Genomic DNA, 20,612 nt, shown 5'->3' on the forward strand with positions numbered 1-20,612 from the left:
CACATTTTCCACCTCTTGGTACCTGGTGACCAGTTGAGCCACTCGGTATTCCTCAAAGTCTGTCTGTCTCAAATTCTTCTCTTAGGGTTCCCCTTTTTGTGCCCCTTCCTTCAGAGCGGGGCTGGTGGCAGCCCAGGTCTCTCCTGGAGGTGGTTAGGAGTGGGATCCTTAGAAGGAATGGTTAGAACCTGTGCAGCTGTGGATGTCTGTGACTCGCTAATGTCAGTGTTATCTATATTCCCTGAGCTTTTAGCACTGGGTTTCACCACTCATTTGCTTTGAAAGCTTCACAGTTGTTGGTCCCCACTGGGCTTAGTTTTGTTTCCTTTTTGTAGGTACAAGCTTTGACTGAGACAGTTCCTGCCTCTCAAGGGAATAAGCCTCTTGCGATAGAAACAAGCTCCCCATTTCTTTCTTTCTTTTTTTTTTTTTTTAAGATTTATTCTACTTGAAAGAGTTATAGAGAGATCTTCCATCACTGGCTTACTCCCTGGTCTGAAACTGGGAGCCAGGAGCTTCTTTCAGGTCTTCCATGTGAACGCAGAATCCCAAGGACTTAGGCCATCCTCCACTGCTTTCCTAAGTATAGGCACGGAACTGAATCGTAAGTGGGACAGCTGGAAGAGCAACTAGCACCCATGTAGAATGCCAGCACCACAAACAGAATTCAGCTGTGCCAGCCCCAATTTCCGCTTTTTATAAACATAGTCCTGTTTTCTTATAAAGAATACTTTGGAAGGTGAAAAAACAAAAGACTTTAACATAGCCTTTTTTTTTTTTAGACAGTTTCTTCTTTTTTTTCTTTAAGATTTTTATTTATTTTTATTGGAAAGGCAGATATATACAGAGGAGGAGAGACAGAGAGGAAGATCTTCTGTCCGATGATTCACTCCCCAAGTGGCTGCAACAGCTGATGCTGCGCCGATCCGAAGCCAGGAGCCAGGGACCTCCTCCGGGTCTCCCATGTGGGTGTGCAGGGTCCCAATGCTCTGGGCTGCCCTTGACTGCTTTCCCAGGCCACAAGCAGGGAGCTGGATGGGAGGCAGGGCTGCCAGAATTAGAACTAGCGCCCATATGGGATCCCAGTGCATTCAAGGTGAGAACTTTAGCTGCTAGGCCATGGCGCTGGGCCCCAATATAGCCTTTTAAAACCTGTTAAATTCGTTAATTTAAAAACATTTATTTTGGTATTTGTTACAAAGGTGAGGGGGTTGCGGACGCATGTGGGCCTCTGATCAAGATTGAGAGGATTGGGGTGGTGGGCAAGGTGGGTGAGGTAAGAGAAAGCGTGCCACTCCCTGCTGTCATACCACATCAGTGCTCAGGGATGGAGGTGGTTGCTTGATGTCACCTTTGGGGCCCCGATGTGGGGGAAGAAAATTCTCTCTAAGGCCTGTTAGCTGTCCTTGTCTGCCTTAGTATGCCCCAGATCTAGGTGCTTATTGTAGAGTGTGGCCCGGAGTGTTGACGTAGCCTTTTAGTGGCCTCTAACTCTAGAGGGAAAAATCAAACATTTCTGTGTTGTCAGCCAGTACTTGAGACTGAGACCCAAGCTGTTTTGCATTGTACCTGTTCTGATGGGCCTGAGAACTCTGGTGGACAGATGGGCCGCGACACGCGGTGCTGGAGACGAGGTTGCATGCGGTCATTAGGAGAAGTAGGCAGAGGTAGGGAAAGGGTGCTGTGGTGCTGTGTGGTTCTGATCCCCTCTCACGCCATGTGTGTCAGGCAGACAGCTGCAGTCCAGATGCTCTGTGGGGGCAGCGACATTGTTGTAAGTACATTCCAGCTAGTGACATGCAGGGATGCATGGCATGCAGAGGGGAATGCCAGGAGCACTTGAGACGGAAACCATATGCTGCTGTGACGAGTCACAAGAAAGAGCCCTGTCCCTCCTCTGTCCCGCAGGGCAGGGTCTGCGTCTCAGCTGTGCGTTGAGCACACTCGGGAGGGCTGTGCTGGAGAGAATTCTTGTGCTGAGACTCGCATGTGCCTTGCCTAGTTTCAGTATTTGGCTTCATAAGCTGACCTTAAAGAGAATGTTCATGTTGAATACTGAGGTAACAGTTCATGTCTTTCCATGACATTCGTGGGAAACAGTTTTAGTCCCCAGAGCTGAGTTGGGTGTCTCTCACGTTTCTCCCAGACACGCAGAGCAAGCAGGAGGAGAGCACTGCTTGAGCGCCTAGCGGCTCCAGCTGCAGGGTGGGTCTTTCCCGTCAGAGGTGGCGAGGTCTTTCCCAGCTGCCTGCGTAGTCCTTGTCATGCTGTTGTTGTTTCCTATACTCCTCCTTTCTTTAAAAAAAAGAGTTTTGCTTACTGAACAGACAATACTGTTTCTACCAAAGATGAATTCCAGCCTACAGGTGAAAGTGAAGTGCAAAAGATTGATTTAATTCCTTTAGACTTAGAAGTTGTTTTATGGCAAATACAGACTAGATTTTGAAGAGTGCTTTAAAATTTCGTTTGAAACTGAAAGTGGCCTACTTGAGTGTTGTCATTGTAATGTTTGAAAGTGTAACCTGCAATGCTCGGGTTCCATTTGGTGCCGGTTCCAGCCTCAGCTGTTTTGCTTCCAATTTAGCTTCCTGCTAACGCACCTGGGAGAATAGCAGAAGATGGCTCGAGTACATGGGCTGCTGACACCCATGAAGCCAGATAAAGCCAGGCTTCGGCCTGGCCCAGCCCTGGCTGTTGCAGCCATTTGAAGGAGTGAACCAAAACTAGAAGCTCGCTTTCTGTCTCTCCTTCTGTCTATGTAACTCTTTCAAATAAATTGATCGGTTAAAAAAAATAATTTCCACTTACTCTTGTAAACATGAACTAAGTGCTGTAAAAATTATTGGTAACTTTACTATGTATAAACATGCTCATTTTTTTTAAAGATTTATTTGTTTTTTATTGCAAAGTCAGATATATATATAGAGGAGGAGAAACAGAGAGGAAGATCTTCCAACTGATGATTCATTCCCCAAGTGACTGCAACGGCTGGTGCTGCGCCAATCTAAAGCCAGGAGCTAGGAGCTCTTCCGGGTCTCCCGCGCAGGTGCAGGGTCCCCAGGTTTGGGCCGTCCTCTGTGCTTTCCCAGGCCACAGGCAGGGAGCTGGGTGGGAAGTGCAGCAGCTGAAACGTACATAAGGTTCTGTGTTCTCAGAATACTGGGATTTCCATAATTACAAATTTTCTATCAACTTTATGTTTTTTTTTGGAACAAAATAAGGCTGAATGCAACTCAAATCTTACTTTTAGAGAGGAATATTTTAAAAAATAAATAGAAGCATTGCTAATTGACTTACATAATGGATAACATGTTGATATATGTAGTTTACAAGCTGAAAGTGATCCCTTTGATGTGACCCCATTAATTTCACAAATATTTGCACATCCACTGTAGAGAAAAAGGATAAAGAGTATCAGATGATGGGATTAGATTGTCTTGAGTAGAATGAAGAGCTAGAAATGGGATGGATGAAATATTTAAAAGTATCCTTGGACCTGGAGCGATGGTTGAATGGCTGGGTCCTCACCTTATAAAATCCAACATCTCAGGCCCGGCGCCATGGCCTAGCAGCTAAAGTCCTCGCCTTGAACATGCCGGGATCCCATATGGGCACCGGTTCTAATCCCAGCAGCTCCACTTCCCATCCAGCTCCTTGCTTGTGGCCTGGGAAAGCAGTTGAGGATGGCCCAGTGCTTTGGGACCCTGCACCCGTGTGGGATACCTGGAAGAAGTTCCTGGATCCTGGCTTCAGATCGGCATAGCATCAGCCATTGTGGCCACTTGGGGAGTGAATCATCGGAAGGAAGATCTTCCTCTCTGTCTCTCCTCCTTTCTGTATATCTAACTTTCCAATAAATAAATAAATCTTAAAAAAAAAATCCGACATCTCCTATGAATGCCAACTCATGTCCCAGCTCCTGCTTTTCCTATCCTACTCCCTGCTTGTGGCTTGGAAGGGCAGCAAAGGAAAGCCCAAGGCCTTAGGATCCTGTGCAGGTGTGGGAGACCTGGAGGGGGATCCTGGCTTCTGCATTTGGGAATAGAATCAGTGATTGGGGAATCTTTCTCTGTGTCGCCTTTTCTCCATGGATTTGCTCTGCCTTTCCAATAAAACTAAATAATATTTACAAAAAAAAAAAACTTTAAAAAATATTTTTGAGGAGGTCTTAGGCAAAAGTCCAGATTATCTTATTGCTAATTTCCTTTGTTTACAGGCATGCATGTAGGGAATACCGGATTCACAAAGAACTGGATCACCCCAGAATAGTTAAGCTGTATGATTACTTTTCACTGGATACCGACTCGTAAGTGCTCAGCCCTTTTACTTAAGCATGGTGTTATTCTTGCAATGTCAACTCTTTATGGAATAGAGCTTAAATCTGGGTTCAGGAAATATCTTCTGAGGGAAGTAAATATATTCATTTCTGTGTAATGATTACCCATAAATCGAGAATTGGGTTGGCCAAGACATCTCCAGGTGAAAAAGTATACACACTTGTGTACTAGCAAATATTTAACAACCGACTTGGAGAGGAGAAAGATATTTGCCAGTTTCCATCATATAAATATTTAGACTGTATCTAGTTTTGAGCTACAAGCATTAAAAAAGAGAGAAAGCTTAGTTTAATTATGATCTATGATTCACCTACCATATGATATCCACATTTAGCATATGCAGCTCAGTGATTTTTATAATCACAGATACACATAACTACCATTGGAGCTAAATTTCTAATGTTTACCACTTCAGAAAAGCCCCATACCTTGTACTGTTAGCCCTCTGTTTCACCACCCTGTGCCCTTGCCCACCCCTAAGCAGCTGCATTCCATCTAGAATCCCTTTTCTGGATTTTCACACAAGTGCCAGAATATAGTTTGTGCTCCTTTTGTGACTATCCTCTTTGATTTAGTATGATATTTCCAAATTTTACCCGTGAGTCATGTGTCAATACCTCGTTTCTTTTTGTGGCCAAATAATATCCAAGGTATGTATTTACCACATTTTACGTATCTATTAGGGCCACAAATGGTTGAATAACCAGCTTAAAACTTTTGAGCACTGAACGATCAACTCCTTGGGATTTGCACAGAGTGGTCCTAGCATGCTAGTGACATGCCCTAGAGAGGAGACTGTTCAGGAGGCTCTTCCCCACCTTTGAGTTGATGAACACCAGTGAACATTTCCAGAATATACCAGAATGTGACTTCACCCTGGAATAAATGTGGCACAAATAAAGGCAGTGTCCAATGCTGCATGCTGAAATGTAGGTTCATCAGATGTTAAAATTGGAATGAATCCAGCTTCTCTTCTCATAGGTGGATTTCAAGAAGCAGAGGTTCTCAAGGACTCATCTGCGATCTTTGAGGATTTAGGGCATTGCTCTGTATTGTTACCTGGTAGAAGGAAGCCCCAGAGCCTCTGGGTTTGTATGAGAGTTGGGAAATATTTGGCATTTGGAACTGGTTCTGTAAAGGAATTTGTCTTCTCAGCTCTTCCATCACTTGTGTAGTCAATTCTCTGAACTAAAGTCTCTTTGTTTAAAATACTCAAGTGGGTTTTATTTTCCAGCTAGACCCTGACTACTAGTCTAACATTAGCATAACTTAGAATAGTTCAGAAGATATTCACCTCAGGAATATTCAAGCAGTTTAGGAAAGCTTCCCCAGGTTTATAGTGCCTTGGAAGATAGACACATGATCCATATAGTAGATGTTTTTAAATTTGGATCTATGTGCTGTATTGCCATAGTGAAGGAAGAAGAACCCTTGCCCTGCCAACTAGTAACACATTGTTGCATCTTTACAAGCTCTTTATACCTGTGCATTTGCTATTAAAGAGAAACTGGTGCAGTGTTGTGCCAGCCATCTGGTAGACCTCCCGTGCAGCCTGTTCTCGAGGCAGGATTCTTGCTCCCTGTTAGCTCTCAGGCTTAGTGATGGTGCTCAGTGAACACTGCACACCTGCTCACAATGCAGTTGTTTAGAAATGGGTATGTGATGCCAGTTGGTAAGGGAAACTTTAAAAATGAAGCTAGCTGGCATACATTATAGTTCAGTGTCCAAGTGTTTGCTGGCACTGTTTAGTTAGTCTTAATTTTCTTGTTCTTATGCTATAGTAAACATGTTGGTTCATTTGTCTTTAGGTTTTGTACAGTATTAGAATACTGTGAGGGGAATGATCTGGACTTCTACCTGAAACAGCACAAATTAATGTCAGAGAAGGAGGCCCGGTCCATTATCATGCAGATTGTGAATGCTTTAAAATACTTAAATGAAATAAAACCTCCCATCATACACTATGACCTCAAACCAGGTAAGTCTTACTTTTTAAGACAGCATTGGTAAATTTTGTTTGACTTTATATAAAAATGACTTAGATGATTTGGCAGCAACCAAGAAACCCTAAACATCTGCCTTTAAGGTTTCCTGGTGAGTGTGGCAAAAGGCCTGTACTGGGCTAAGGAGGGCGGGTTGGATTTAACGCTGTGGGGAGACAGTGCCTTTAAGTGCAACCGGCACAATTAATGTCAGTTGTTCTGGCAAGTGCAGCTTTGCTTTTCCCATCACTCACTGCGGGGCACGTCCTGCATACCCTGTCTCTGAGAAGGGTCCCCGAAATTAATGACTTAGCTTTTTGCATTCTTGTTGTCTGACTTTGACAGTCACCATCAAACAGTAGAGGACAGTCAGAGTTCTTTCTGCATTTTTGTTGCCCTCAGCGAATGTTTAGAAGTCTGTGTGCACTCTGGGTAAACTGCTCCAACCAGCTCAACATGGGCATCAGGATAGTTTCCTACTTTGCTGCTGGTGTGGCAAACAGTTCTTTGCTTTACCTCTGTGCTAGCTACACATTAACTCGGCATACTTTACTGCCTTAAAGAGCTGTAGGTGGCGCTGTAGTGGCAGGTTTCTTTGAGGTTTTTTTCCTTTGACAAAATGCTGTTATAAACAAACTTGGTTAGATATCTTCACGGAAAGTTATGAAAACTTCACATCATTTTTTTGACATGATGATCATTTTCTTGTAGTGATATTTTGAATTCTGATGCTTATAATGGTGGTTTTGTCACACTCACTAGGCAGTTCTGTAAGAACAGATATTTCTAGCAGACACAGAAGCTGCCCCTGAGCATCTAGAGTTCAGGTTACTGTGTTCCAGAGATGCAGGGCTTTGCATGCAAAGGTTTGAGCTCAATTGATCTCTTCTCTTCTGTTACTACTTTGAGTTTTCTCTTAACCACAACCTTTCTGTTCATTCATGAAGCTTTTTATCTTTTTAGGTAACATTCTTTTAGTAAATGGTACAGCATGTGGAGAGATAAAAATAACAGATTTTGGTCTTTCCAAGATCATGGATGATGATAGCTACAACTCAGTGGATGGCATGGAGCTGACATCCCAAGGTGCTGGTACTTACTGGTATGTATCTGGGTCTGCTCGCACAGTTGCCGACGTGCGGCTTCCCTCTGCTGGAGGCTTACTGACTCAGTCGATTGCTGTACTGTGTGTAAGGCAGAGATGCCTTCGGGTCTTCCTCCCTCAGAACACTCAGCCTTTCCGTTGTTTCTGTATTTACACTAGCTTATCCTGATTTTTCAGTTTCTTGAAAACCCATGAGAGAGAGCCTGTGTACTGCCAGGTGTGTAAGGTCTGTGTCTCCTCTACAAGGCTGTTCTGGGGAATGCAAAGCAGGCAAAGCTGCCCATGTTGTATACGTAAACAATGGCCAGAGATTCTTCTTAGGGCCAATGTGGGGTGTTCTCATCGTGGGTTAATAGGAGTTGTCTGAGGGTGGTGGGTTATCAAGAATCATGGAGTTGTGAAGTCCAGAATGGGAAGCAGCCACAGCATCACATGAAATATATACAGAAAAATGTCAACAGTATTTATCAGAAATTTATCTGTATCTGTTATTCATGTTCTAAAAATCTCTGGGGCCAGCATCATGGCACACTTGGCTAAGCTCTTGTCTGAGACGCTGACATTCTCCTATGGTGCTCCAGTTTGAGTCTCGGCTTCTCAGCTACCAGTATAGCTGCGTGCTGGTGCTCCTGGGAAAGCAGCAGAAGGTATTGCGAGTGAGAGCCAGGTAGAGTCCAGCCCCTCGCTGCAGTCACTTGGGAGAGTGAAGCATTAGATAGAGTTCTTTCTCCATCAGTGCATCTTTCAGATAAATAAAGTGAATCTTTAAAAAATAAACAAGCAAGAAGTCTTGGGGCACATCTCTTCCCATCCGTTGTCACCGTGTCTCCCCACAACCCTAACCCAGCTCTGTGCCAGTGCTGTGACTTCTGTCTCTCCTGTTACTTTTGATGTGAGGACCATTAGAGATAACTTGCAGCTCAGGTATTTGTCATTGTACAAGTGTGTTGCTAGAGCTCTTTTTCTCTGCCGTGATGGTTACTCCAGGTCACGTGATATATGTGTTTGTGAACTTGCAGAAGGCTCTGTAGCACGAAGGTGCCATAGCACATGCTGTCCTATCCCGGAGTCACGTGGGCACAGCCCTTTGTTGGCACATTAGAGAGGATTACCCAGGAAGCAGAAAGGGGGAGGGGTTGCCATTCACAACACAGCGCCAACTCTGTTCTAACCAATTCACTTTCGGTGAGAACACCCTGTGTGCCACACTCTGCTTCCTGTCTCTCTGTGCTGTTGTGGAGATAACACCTGCAAGTAAAAACTCAGTCCCTAAATTTAAACTTTGAAATCCTAGGATTAAAATAGAAACTGCATTTTACAGTGTTTATTTGCTGTAGTGGCTCTTGTGGGTTAGTGTTCCTTTCAGTAAATGAGGCAAAAAATAGCTGCTTTGGGAACTCTAGTAACAGGTCTATAACTCAGCTATGTGAATTAACTGGGACTTGGATTTGAGCTTTGTGTTTTTGCTCCTTGTTCTTTTTTAGATACATTTTTTGTTTTTATGCTTAAGATGGTTATCTCATTGCTGTTTAGTGCTGTATTTGCTTAGCTATAAAATTCAACAATTGGAATGTAAATAAAAATTAAGTTATTTTTTGTTTGTTTCTTTCGTTCAAAATAATCTGTTGGGAAGGGTGGAGAAAGTGTAAGGGTGGGGCCCAGCATGGCAGGCTGAAGTCCTCACCCTGTATGCACCAGGGCCCCATGTGCACCAGTTTGTGCTCCGGCTGCTCCACTTCCCTTCTAGCTCACTGCTATGGCCTGGGAAAGCCTTGGGACCCTGAACTCACTGACCTGGAAGAAGCTCCTGGCTCCTGGCTTCTGCTCAGTTCAGCTCTGGCCATTGTGGCCACTCGGGAAGTGAACCAGCAGATGGAACATCTTTTTCTCTGTCCTCCTCTCTGTAAATCTGCGTCCTCTCTCTGTAAATCTGACTTTTAATAAAAATAAATACTTTTTTTAAAGAGTAAGGATGTACAACAGTGATTGGATACAGGTTGATAGTTACTGACACTGGATGGTACTCCATGGGGCATCGTTGACAATAGGTTCTACTTCAGATTATATTTGAAGTTTCTTTTTTTTAAGTTTTTTGGCTTTTTGGCTTTTTATTTAGAGATGAAGAAACTAAGACTTAGAAATGGATCTGCCTGACTTATACTATCAAGCTGACATCAGTGTGTTTCATATTCTAAAAATTGTGCTAAAATATTATTTCTCTGCATTTTGAGTACCTCCACAAAAATGTTATAAATACATTAAAATTTTTATTTTATAATAAAGGTTATAGTTGTTACTTATCTGAGATTGTATTTAATCTACATAAACCTAGGGTGTCAAGAACTTGGCACAGTAGGTTAAGCTGCCACCTGCGACATTAGTACCCCATGTGAGTGCCGGTTCGAGTCCTGGCTGCTCCTCTTCTGAGTCAGGTACCTTCCCATGCAGCTGGGAAAGCCACAGAAGATGGGTTAAGTTCTTGGGCCTCTGCTACCCACATGGGAAATTTGAATGGAGTTCCAGGCTGTGGGATTCTACTTGGCCCAGCCCCAGCCCTACCGTTGCAGCAATCTGGGGAATTTGCAGAATGCCCAAGTCATGATGGGTGATCTACCCACTGCCCTCTCTGTGATTCTGCCTTTCAGACAAATAAATTTTTGTAAAAACATGTCAAGAACTATAAAAACTAGGATAGTGATGCTTGAGAGAGTTGTTCTTTATAATTCTTTCCTGTTTTTCTATTTACTTCTATGTCTTTTTTTCCTTCTCAGTAAATTCTATGTATTTTTCCATATGTGTGTTTGGTTGAAAGGGTTCACTACAAAGTTTATTCAGTCAAAAGTCTTAATCATTCAAAAATGGCTGTTAATAATAAGAAACAATAATGTGAAAGTTAACTTCTTTCTGAAATAAAAAAGTAACCAACCTTGTGATCTGAGACCAAGTTTGAATGACATGGTAGATCAGAAGAGAACATTTTCTGCTTCCCTTTTAGACTTAGTGTAGATTGTTCACCAAAAGCACAATGGGGTCCAAAGTAAAATTTTCCACAGGATGGGTTTTATTAGCTTGAAAGCTGCAGAAATTGATCTGTTATCATTAGAATTCTGCCTTCCAGCTGTACCATGAGTAAGACACCTGGAGGCACTTCATGATTGGCATGAGAGGCAGTCTTGTTTCTAGGTAGCAGTGGTAGAGAGGGAAGGCATGTGGTAATAGCTAGTTTGGCTTTGTTTGCAGTATTCGTTAGTTTTCCAGTAAGCCCTTGAAGTAGGAAATATATCTTCTGATATTTTAGGTTTTAATGTCTCTCATTTATATATTGGAATTACTCTGGTTGAGCTTTCTGAAAGAGATTCCACTAAGATAAAATAGCCTCTTCTGGTTTTTTTTTTCTCCTTCCTTCCTCTCTCCTTCCCATCCTTCCTTCATTACTTCCTTCTTCCTTCTTGCGTCTTCAACCATTTTTATCGGAAAGACAGGTCAGATTTATGGAGAGAAAGAGAAACAAAGATTTTCCATCCACTGGTTCACTTGCCAAGAGGCCATGACGGCCAAAGCTGAGCCAATCTGGAGCCAGGATTCTCCCCCAGGTTTCTTACCCGTGTGCAGGGTCCAAAGGCTTAGGGCCATCTTCGACTAGTTTCCCAGACTATAAGCAGGGAGTTGAATGGGAAGTGGAGCAGCTGAGACATGAGCTAGCACCTCATATGGGATCCCAGTGCTTGCAAGGTAAGGATTTAGCCACTGAGTCATCACGCCAGGCCTTATAATAGCCTCTTTCTTCAGATCTCTGTGCTGGATCCTGAATTCATTTGGACTTTTTAAAGAATTGATTAGTCTAGGGGGAGGGGTGGGGAAGGGGTGGGGGGAGTCCCAGTGCTTACAACTGTGTCACATAATGCAATGTAATAAAAAAAAATTGATTAGTCAATTAGTTAAGTATGTTCTATAAGCAACATGAAAGAATGGAAGAAAAATCGTTTCCTCTGAGGTAGACAGACATATGTATTTGTTACTTTTAAAACACATTTTATTTATTTATTTTTATTAAAGATTTATTTATTTATTGGAAAGTCAGATATACAGAGAGGAGGAGAGACAGAGAGGAAGATCTTCTGTCTGATGGTTCACTCCCCAAGTGGCCACAATGGCTGATGCTATGCTGATCTGAAGCCTGGATGCAGGAACGTCTTCCAGGTCTCCTACACGGGTACAGGGTCCCAAGGCTTTGGGCCATCCTCGACTGCTTTTCCAGGCCACAAGAAGGAAGCTGGATGGGAAGTAGAACTGCTGGAATTAGAACCGGTGCCCATATGGGATCCCGGCATGTTCAAGGCAAGGACTTTAGCCACTAGGCCACGCCGCTGGGCCCAACACATTCATATTTTAATGTTGTGATCCAGCTGTTGTGTTAGTGCCCTCAGCCTCACAAAAAAAATTTGAATAGCACTTTTATTAGACACAGCCCAGGTAAAGGAGGCTAAGGGTGAGTGAAGTGAGACTAACTATAATACTTACCTCTTAGTATATTCAGACATTTTTTTTTTCTTGTAAGATTTACTTATTGTTATTGGAAAGGTAGAAATACAGAAAAAAAAAAAGAGAGAGAAAGATCTTCATTCACTGTTTCACTCCCCAAGTAGCCACAGTGGCCAGAGATGAGCCAATCTGAAGCCAGGAGCAAGGAGCTTCCTCCAGGTCTCCCTGTGGGTGCAGGGTCCTAAGGCTTTGGGCTGTCCTCTGTTGCTTTCCCAGGCCACAAGCAGGGAGGTGGATGGGCAGTGGAGCAGCCGGGACACCAACAGGTGCCCATATTGTCCATATGGGATCCCGGTGCATGCAGGGGGTGGATGTAGGCCCTGAGCCACTGTGCTGGCCCCAGAAATCTGTTGGTGACCTGTAAAGACACTGCCATCTGCCTACATGCAAATGTTTTTTTCATTGACTCTCCACATTGGTTTTAAGTTGACTATTAAAATTCTAAGTGTTTCTATTTTCTTTGCCTTTTTGTGTATGTCTTAACTTGGTATAATTGGTTTTTTTTTTTAAGAAATTTGGTTTTCATTTTCTACAGGTATTTACCACCAGAGTGTTTCGTGGTTGGGAAAGAACCACCAAAGATCTCAAATAAAGTCGACGTGTGGTCAGTAGGTGTCATCTTCTACCAGTGTCTCTATGGAAGGAAGGTGAGCAAAAAGCTTGCAGTGGTTGGGCTGCTGCTTGGGTGGCACATGGACTTGGAGCCTTCACAAGGAGATGTTAACTCTTTGAGTTAATCATTGGGTTATGCAAAACACAATCCTAAAGAATAGTGGTCTCAGGAACATATAGACTTAAGGATAAAGACTTTATGCATAAATAGAAATTTGCCTACCCTTGGTCTAGGGCCTAATGAATTCTACCTCTTTTGCAAACTGGCATTTTTGCTTATCACAAACATGTTTCAGATCTAGGACATGTTTTAATTTTGATAATATATATGGGAATTTACATGAAATAATTTATACAAGTGTATAAATTCTGTCTCTGCGTGCCATTCTGAAGGGTCCTGAGAACCAAGACTCTATGCAACCACCCCATTAGCCAGAGGTATTACTAATAAAAGCATGCTTTGTAATTCTGTCCTATAGATGTAGAATCAGAAAATACTCATTGGCAGTTAACTCTGCTTGAGGTAATTTACCATTTAAACAATGAACCCTGAAAGTAAACTCTACCTCATAGAGTGGTTTTTCTCCCCCTTTTGAGTGTTTCTTATAAGTGTCTTTTTGTGTCTTGTAAGCATCTTAACATCTTGGTTCTGTTCCTCAGAGCAAGCCCTTATTTCAGATTGCAGCTTCCTCTTCAACCTCTTCTTGGTCTGTCTGACTTTATCCTACCTCTCCAAAAGAGGGAGACCATCCAGAGCTAGTGCTGCTTAATTATTGTTTGTGCTGTCTGATACTGTCGGACTGCAGCTGATAACAGTGGTAGAGGATACCTAGAAAGAATTGTTTGCGCTCACTCAGTAGAAACACTGTTACAGATGACAGTAAACTTGAGCTTATTTTTAAAGAGTTTAGAAAGATACTTTAGAGGGTTTGCTGGGAAAATAAGATTAAAGAATGAATTTATTTTGATGCCGAAAGATTTTGAAATCCATGCATAGTTTCTAAATACTGCTCATGTTTCATGAACTTCTTGAAAGCCTTATGCATGCATGAATCTCAGAAACTTTTTGGCACCAAAGTAAATGTATCTCTTCATTGTATTGTTCTGTGAACTTTTTGAAATACCTCAGAATGCAAAGTGGCAACCTGGGGCACAGATGAAGCCACTAAATAATGCCAGTTTTTCTTTTGGTTGCCACCTTCTCCTTAAGCCTTCCCCCTTCAGCTTGCTTTTCTGTCTTTTTTTGTCTGAGCCTTGGGCAGCCAGTGCTTAGGCCTGCAGGTGTCACTGAAAGCCAGAGTGGCTGCGGGTTCCTGCTTGGAGTCCTCCCTTCCTGAGCTGTAAGCAAAGCTGCTAGCAGATGTGCTCCCATCTCTGCCTTGATCCTGAAGTGAAACCATGAGCAAGTTCCTTCCAATAGCTCTTACCAGGAGAGGTCTTTTTTTCCTTTCCCTATGGTATCAAAATACGTTCTCTTTAATTTATCTTGTTCTTGTATGACAGCCTTTTGGCCATAACCAGTCCCAGCAAGACATTCTACAAGAGAATACTATTCTTAAAGCTACTGAAGTCCAGTTTCCGCCAAAGCCAGTAGTAACACCTGAGGCAAAGGTAAGATTCCATCCAGTGGCTAGCAGAAATGATTGTTCTGTTTCCTATATTGCTTTGGGTAATAGATGGTTTATCTGATATGAAATTCAGACAGAGTAAAAACATTAGGTATAAATACTCTTTTTAAAAAAGATTTATTTGAAGGAGAGTAGGAAGGGTAGAGAGAAAGGTCTTCCATATGTCACTTCACTCCAAATGACTGCAGTCCCTGAGCTCGGCCTGTCTGAATCTGGGACCTAGGAGCTTCTTCCAGGTCTCCCATGAAGGTGCGGGGGCCCAAGCAGTTAGGCCATTGTCCGCTGCTTTCCCGAGGACATTAGCAAAGAGCTCAGAAGTGGAACAGTTAGGACTTGAACTGGCACTACATTGGCAGCTTAACCTTTTGCACTATAGCACCTGCCCTAAATGAATATTCTTAATAGCAGATGACACCTTGCCTCTCTCATCTTCAGTCCCAGTGAAGGGAATGTTGACAGGATGTTCAGTCTAAAAGGGCACAATCCAGAATATAGTACCAGGTATTGTGCACTATCTGAATCTATTCAAACCCCTTCAGGGTTGTGAGCAGCTTGGATATCTGAACACAGTACATTTTATGGCATGTAGTGAAGCTGTTACTGAAATGCAAAGTGCTTCAGGGCCCAGCGCCATGGCCTAGCAGCTTAAGTCCTCACCTTGAATGCGCCGGGATCCCATATGGGCGCTGGTTCTAATCCTGGCAGCTCCACTTCCCATCCAGCTCCCTGCTTGTGGCCTGGGAAAACAGTCGAGGACGGCCCAAAGGCTTGGGACCCGGTATCCACATGGGAGACGCGGAAGAGGTTCCTGGTTCCCGGCTTCAGATCAGCACAGCACCAGCCATTGTGGTCACATGGGGAGTGAACCATCAGACAGAAGATCTTCCTCTGTGTCTCTCTTCCTCTCTGTATATCTTACTTTATAATAAAAATAAATAAACCTTTTAAAAAAGAAAGAGTGCTTCAACAAGTTCATAGAAAAGTGGAATTAAAAGGTGTATATTTTTGGTGCAAAATCTTGACATATATGCACATAGGTTTTTCATAATACATACTTTTTCATGAACTTTGGAAGGATTTTGTGTGGATTTCAAAATTTGGGGACATCACAATTTATTTTTTCAGTTCCCTTTTTCGTAAACTTGCTAAAGTACCTTTGTATTCAGTGCGAGGCAGAGAAAGAAAGCTATAAGCAATCACTTCAGTCTTGGTTCACGCACAGAGCAGGATTTCAGGAACTTTTCTTAGTCTGTTTTGTGATGGTATTTGTCTCCCATGTATGAATTGTGCTCGGGTGCTGGGCAGCCCATTGGGAGCCACGGCCAGCTGGCGTTGTGGAGGGCAGAGTGCGCAGCTGGAGTGGGATCCATTGCAGCAGGGGCTGGTTTCTCCCGTCTTCTCGCTGTGCGTCCACATGCAGGAAAAGCCCTTTTCAGAGCGGGTTAGCTGACATGTGACATGGTGAGAATGAACTTTTAGTGATTTTTAGTTGCTGACTGGTGGCTTCCCACACTGTTCAATAGTTAAGAGTCCTGTGTAGCCAAGACATTACATCTGCACATGTAATAGAATCCCAAGGCGGTTGTAGGTTTCCTGACTCCTGGGAAGGAGCTGGAGACACTGTGAAAGCTGACGGGCCTCAGTTCAGTGTCAGCTCTTCCAGAAGCAGCAGTGTAGCTGTAGACGTCTTGACTTACATCTTCTGGCTTGCTTTTCCTTTTATATAAACAAAAACAAAAGCATCTTTAAATGATGGCTGTGAGGTGAGTGGACTGTGTCACCTGCCACTTGTAGATTCTGCAACTGGTTTTAAACCTGATGTCACAGTTGCCAATTAGAGTTGACACAAAAGGCTTGAGTAGATTGCCTAATAGATGTTTAATTCTCATGGGTCAGATCTATCCAGACTATTGATCTACAATACTTTTGTAAAATTGTGTTGTTTGTTCAGTAACTAGTGAACAGATGTTTCCAAAGTCTTGGATACTGAAAAACATAGAAACTTCATCTTCCTCCTTCCAAGAATATTTTTTTACCAACACTACCCTTTTCTCTCTCCCCTCCCAAAGCAAACCCTTATAAATCACCAGTCACTTTCCTGAGTTGTGGAAATGTAACTGAATTTGTAGCAGTAAACTCCACAGACAAAGGCCTGCCTTTAGGGAGATTATGTCTTACTAGGTGAAATAAAGAATAAAGTAAAACAAGTGAATACATTTCACGTGATGATAAATGTTGTAGAGAAAGAAATCCGAGTCAAGTGGCTGGGAAGTGGAAACCCCCTTTCTGACAGGATGGTTAGGAGAGGCCCTGAGCAAGTGCCGCTCGAGCTGTGTCCTGAGTGGTGTGAACGTGCTAGCCGTGTGCACAAGAGTGAGCTTTTTAATTTTTTTTAAAGATCTATTTACTATGTTTTAATTGGAAAGTCAGATATACAGAGAGGAGGAGAGAGAGAGGAAGATCTTCCATCCGATGATTCACTCCCCAAGTGGCTGCAGTGGCAGAAGTTGAGTCATCTGAAGCCAGGAGCCTCTTCCAGATCTCCCATGTAGGCGCAGGATCCCAAGGCTTTGGGCCGTCCTCGACTGCTTTCCCAGGCCACAAGCAGGGAGCTGGATGGGAAGCGCGGCTGCCGGGATTAGAACTGGCGCCAATAGGCAAGGACTTTAGCTGCTAGGCTAGCACACTAGGCCCAGTAGTTGAAGGTTTTAATTAATACACAACCATAGAATCTGAATAATGACTCTTTTAATAGCCTATCGTGACAGTTGTTTAGAAAGATTTGATTTGACCAATATTCAACACCAGAAAACCTATTTAGCTCCATTTTTAGATGACCAGGTGTCATTATTTTTATTTCTGTGAATCTATTTTTATCTTACAAATGGTTTATTAAGCAAGCAAGTATCTATTAGGCATCTGATTTTGAAAAACAAGGATTGGAATTATACTTCTGTGTTTTGTTAACTAAATGCACACAAAAAAGAATATCAATAGCTTGTTTCATGTTTTAAATTGCTTTTGGGGCACTTTTAGATTCACGGCAAACTTTGAGTGGAAAATTGAAAGTTGTCGTGTACCATCTGCCCTGGCCCCATGCGTGGCAGCTGCCTTGGGCATCTCACGTCAGAGGGGACATTTATTACACTCCTCTGTAAATGCACATTGGTACATCAGGGTCAGCCTAATGTGAAATACAGGCGTTTAGTGAAGACAGTGTTTTAGATTTCTTAACAGATCCATTTGCTTAAAATAATTAAGGGTGAGCCTGTGGCACCAGCATCGCATAAGGGCACTGGTTCAAATCCTGGCTGCTCCACTTCAATCCAGCTCTCTGTTGGTGGCTTAGGAAGGCAGTGGAGGAGGGGCCAAGGCCTTGTGACCCTGCACCCACATGGGAGACTCAGAGGACTGCTGGCTTTGGCCTGGCCCAGTTCTGGCTGTTTGGGCCATTTGGCTAATTAACCAGTGGATGAGAGATCTCCTTTCTCTCTCCTTTTCTTTCTATAACTGCATTTTAAATAAAAATAAAAATTTTTAAAAATCATATCCTAAAACAGATCTGTCTAGTTTTAAAACAAGAAGATAAACAGGCAAAGGACGCTGCTCCCCGTGAGGACCTTGAGCAAAGTGCTGTGGAAATGAAGACTTGTTTTTCCTATCCAGTGCAGAGGAACCTCGGAGGCAGTCGTGCATTCCGAGGGTCTGTCCAGCCCGGTCCCAGCATGGCTCCAGGGCTGCATCAGCCTTGAGGACAGAGCCCAGGTTCACGTCTCCACTTGCTGACCGGCCTTTAGGGAAGAATGAGGTCGGTGGGGAGAGCATGTGCCTGCACGTGGTGCTAATAACTTGTCCTTACACTTGCCACTTCCTTGAAAGTTAACGGGAGATTGTCACTTGAGGATGTCAGACTTCCCATCCACACCAGCCATGACAAAGAGAATTTTCTGTTGAGCAGGACATTTTGGATGCAGGAATATTTCAAAGTCATGCCCTTTCAGGAACAGAAACAGGAGCCGTTGGCAGCGCAGTGGAACTCCCACAGGTGCCATGCAGGGCGTCTGTCACCCTGCTTCTTCGCGGATCTTTGGGTCGGCCTGGTGGTTTATGGGGAAGACCTGAAGCGCCTGATGAGCCAGGAGTTCCTTCTGCCTTGTCAGGATTGTCTGGTCTTGTCTTCTTAAAGAAACTTTGCTTTGCAGGCGTTTATCCGACGATGCTTGGCCTACCGGAAGGAGGACCGCATCGACGTGCAGCAGCTGGCCTGTGACCCCTACTTACTGCCTCACATCCGGAAGTCAGTCTCCACAAGTAGCCCTGCTGGAGCTGCTATTGCATCAACCTCTGGGGCATCCAATAACAGTTCTTCAAATTGAGACTGACTCCAAGGCTATAAACTGTTCAGCACACCAAGTGGACAAGTGGCATTGAGCAGCGGGTTTGGCACGTAGTGAATCCGAATGGATCTCATGAAACCTGTACCAGGTGCTTTTATTTTCTTGCTTTTTCTCCCATCCATAGAGCATGACAGCATTGATTCTCATTGAGAAGAATCCTGGGGCGCTCTGGCCAGGCCTCGTAGGAAAAGGTCCCGCCCAAGGTTCCGGCGTCAGCGGCCACAATGTGTGGCTGCTCTGAATGAGAAAAAATTAAAAGAAAAACTGGTTCCATGTACTGTGAACTTGAAAACAGGCGGACTCAGGGGGTCCCTGATGCAATGCTTCAGATGAAGAATGTGGACTTGAAAATACAGACTGGGCTAGTCCAGTGTCTATATTTAAACTTGTTCTTTTCTTTAATAAAGTTTAGGTAACATCTCCTGAAAAGCTTGTAGCAAAAAGGCTCAGCTGGGGATGGTGTTTGACTTTGGAGGAAAAAAGTTGCTATTGCCCATTAAAGGCACTAGAGTTAGTGTTTTATCCCCTAAATAATTTCAATTTTTGAAAACATGCAGCTTCCTTCCCCTCCCCCTATTTTTATTTTTTGAAAGAATACATTTGGTCATAAAGTGAAACCCGTATTAGCAAGTACATGGCAATGTTCATTCCAATCAGATGCAGCTTTTCCTCCATCTGGTCTCCCATTTGCAATTGCTTTCCTCATCTCAGCAGGGAACAAACTGAGTGGGAGAAGTGAGATGTGCGGGTTTCTGCCATTGGACAATGAGTGAGGTCAGAGGACTGCAGCTTCAAGTCTCTCTGGGTTTTCAACTATTTCTTCACAATTTGAACACTTGACGGTTGTCCCTTTTAATTTATTTGAAGTGCTATTTTTTTAAATAAAGGTTCATCTGTCCATGCAGTCCTTCCTCTTGGAGTCTGTGAATGTAGTAACTGCACACTGGCAAAGGTCGGCGGAGACTGGGCCGGGGAACCAGCTGCTCGCTGAATGGGGGACGCTTCTTGTTAACCACATTATTACAACTTGATTAGCGTATAAGCTTTCCTCTGTAGACTTTTGGTATGAAACCGCCTTCCCCCAGCCTCTCAATTTGGTAGCTGTGTGCGAGAGAGAGAGAGTGTGTGTGTGTACAATACTTTGTCTAACCCACTTTAATAGATTCATCTAGTGAAATATGTCAAAGGAAATAGTTATTTCAGCTGTGGACATATTTTGGAATTAACTTTTTTTTAAAAAAAGAAGTCTTTGAGATGTATGAGCACCCAAGGATGGCGCTGAAATGGGAGATGTGTGGCCCCACTGTGCCCTTGCAACAGCAGAGCACTCAGCAGCAGAGGGATGGAGGCCAGGGCTGAGCATGTGGTGGCCAGCTTGGAACACTCCTGACATATGTGGCAAGAGCACTCTGCCAGAAACATTTCAATATGCACTGCTTGAGCCTACAAGGTCTTCGGGTGCAGGATGGAGTTAGGAAGGACAGAGCTCTCAATTCTTGGTTCCAGCATGAAAAATGTCACAGCTGACAAGTTTTCTAGGAGTTCTGTTTTGAGGCCAGGTTAGGGCAACTTGGAGTATCCCACAAAGGAGAGACGCTCATGGGTGTAGCATAGCATGGGTCTCTGAATGGAAGGAGGTGAGCCTCAGGCCTTAGCACCCGCTTTCTCGCAGCGCTTTCGTTGAAACATCCTTGAGCATGCCCCGTGCATGCACGGATCTGGGTGGGTGTGCTGCTTTCTTCCGTCTGCCTTCAGGAAGCTGAGTAGAGCGCAGAAGGGGTTGGGTCTCAGTGCCTGAAGCAGACACCATGTTTAAACTTACTCAGGAGTTACATTATACTCCTTTTTTCTTTATCTCCAATAATCTTGCAGTTGTTATTTTTAATATTTTTAAATGTCGAAATGTTTAATGTTTTAATGTATCTGTAAGCCTGACCTTTAGCTTCCTGCTTCCTTTTTCCCCGTGGGGGTGGGTAGGCAGTAGGACTCTGTGGTTTGTTACCTTTCTG

General features: G+C 43.5%; 1 protein-coding gene across 4 annotated transcripts in view; it reads left to right on the forward strand.

Annotated features, from left to right (window-relative positions):
• Positions 1–19,507, forward strand: part of TLK2 (tousled like kinase 2) — a 108,730-nt gene extending 89,223 nt beyond the window's left edge. For all 4 annotated transcript variants that reach the window (XM_040989460.1, XM_040989461.1, XM_040989459.1 and 1 more), the window contains 6 exons: positions 4,217–4,306; positions 6,146–6,315; positions 7,283–7,421; positions 12,502–12,613; positions 14,082–14,189; positions 18,409–19,507. In XM_040989460.1, the coding sequence (XP_040845394.1) occupies positions 4,217–4,306; positions 6,146–6,315; positions 7,283–7,421; positions 12,502–12,613; positions 14,082–14,189; positions 18,409–18,582 (793 nt within the window). In that variant the 3' untranslated portion in view covers positions 18,583–19,507. The remainder of the gene's footprint in view (positions 1–4,216; positions 4,307–6,145; positions 6,316–7,282; positions 7,422–12,501; positions 12,614–14,081; positions 14,190–18,408) is intronic.
• Positions 19,508–20,612: the final 1,105 nt, after the last annotated feature.

Source organism: Ochotona curzoniae, unplaced genomic scaffold, assembly GCF_017591425.1.
Source record: "Ochotona curzoniae isolate NIBS_2020 unplaced genomic scaffold, NIBS_Ocur_1.0 contig_523, whole genome shotgun sequence".
Taxonomy (NCBI): Eukaryota; Metazoa; Chordata; class Mammalia; order Lagomorpha; family Ochotonidae; genus Ochotona; species Ochotona curzoniae.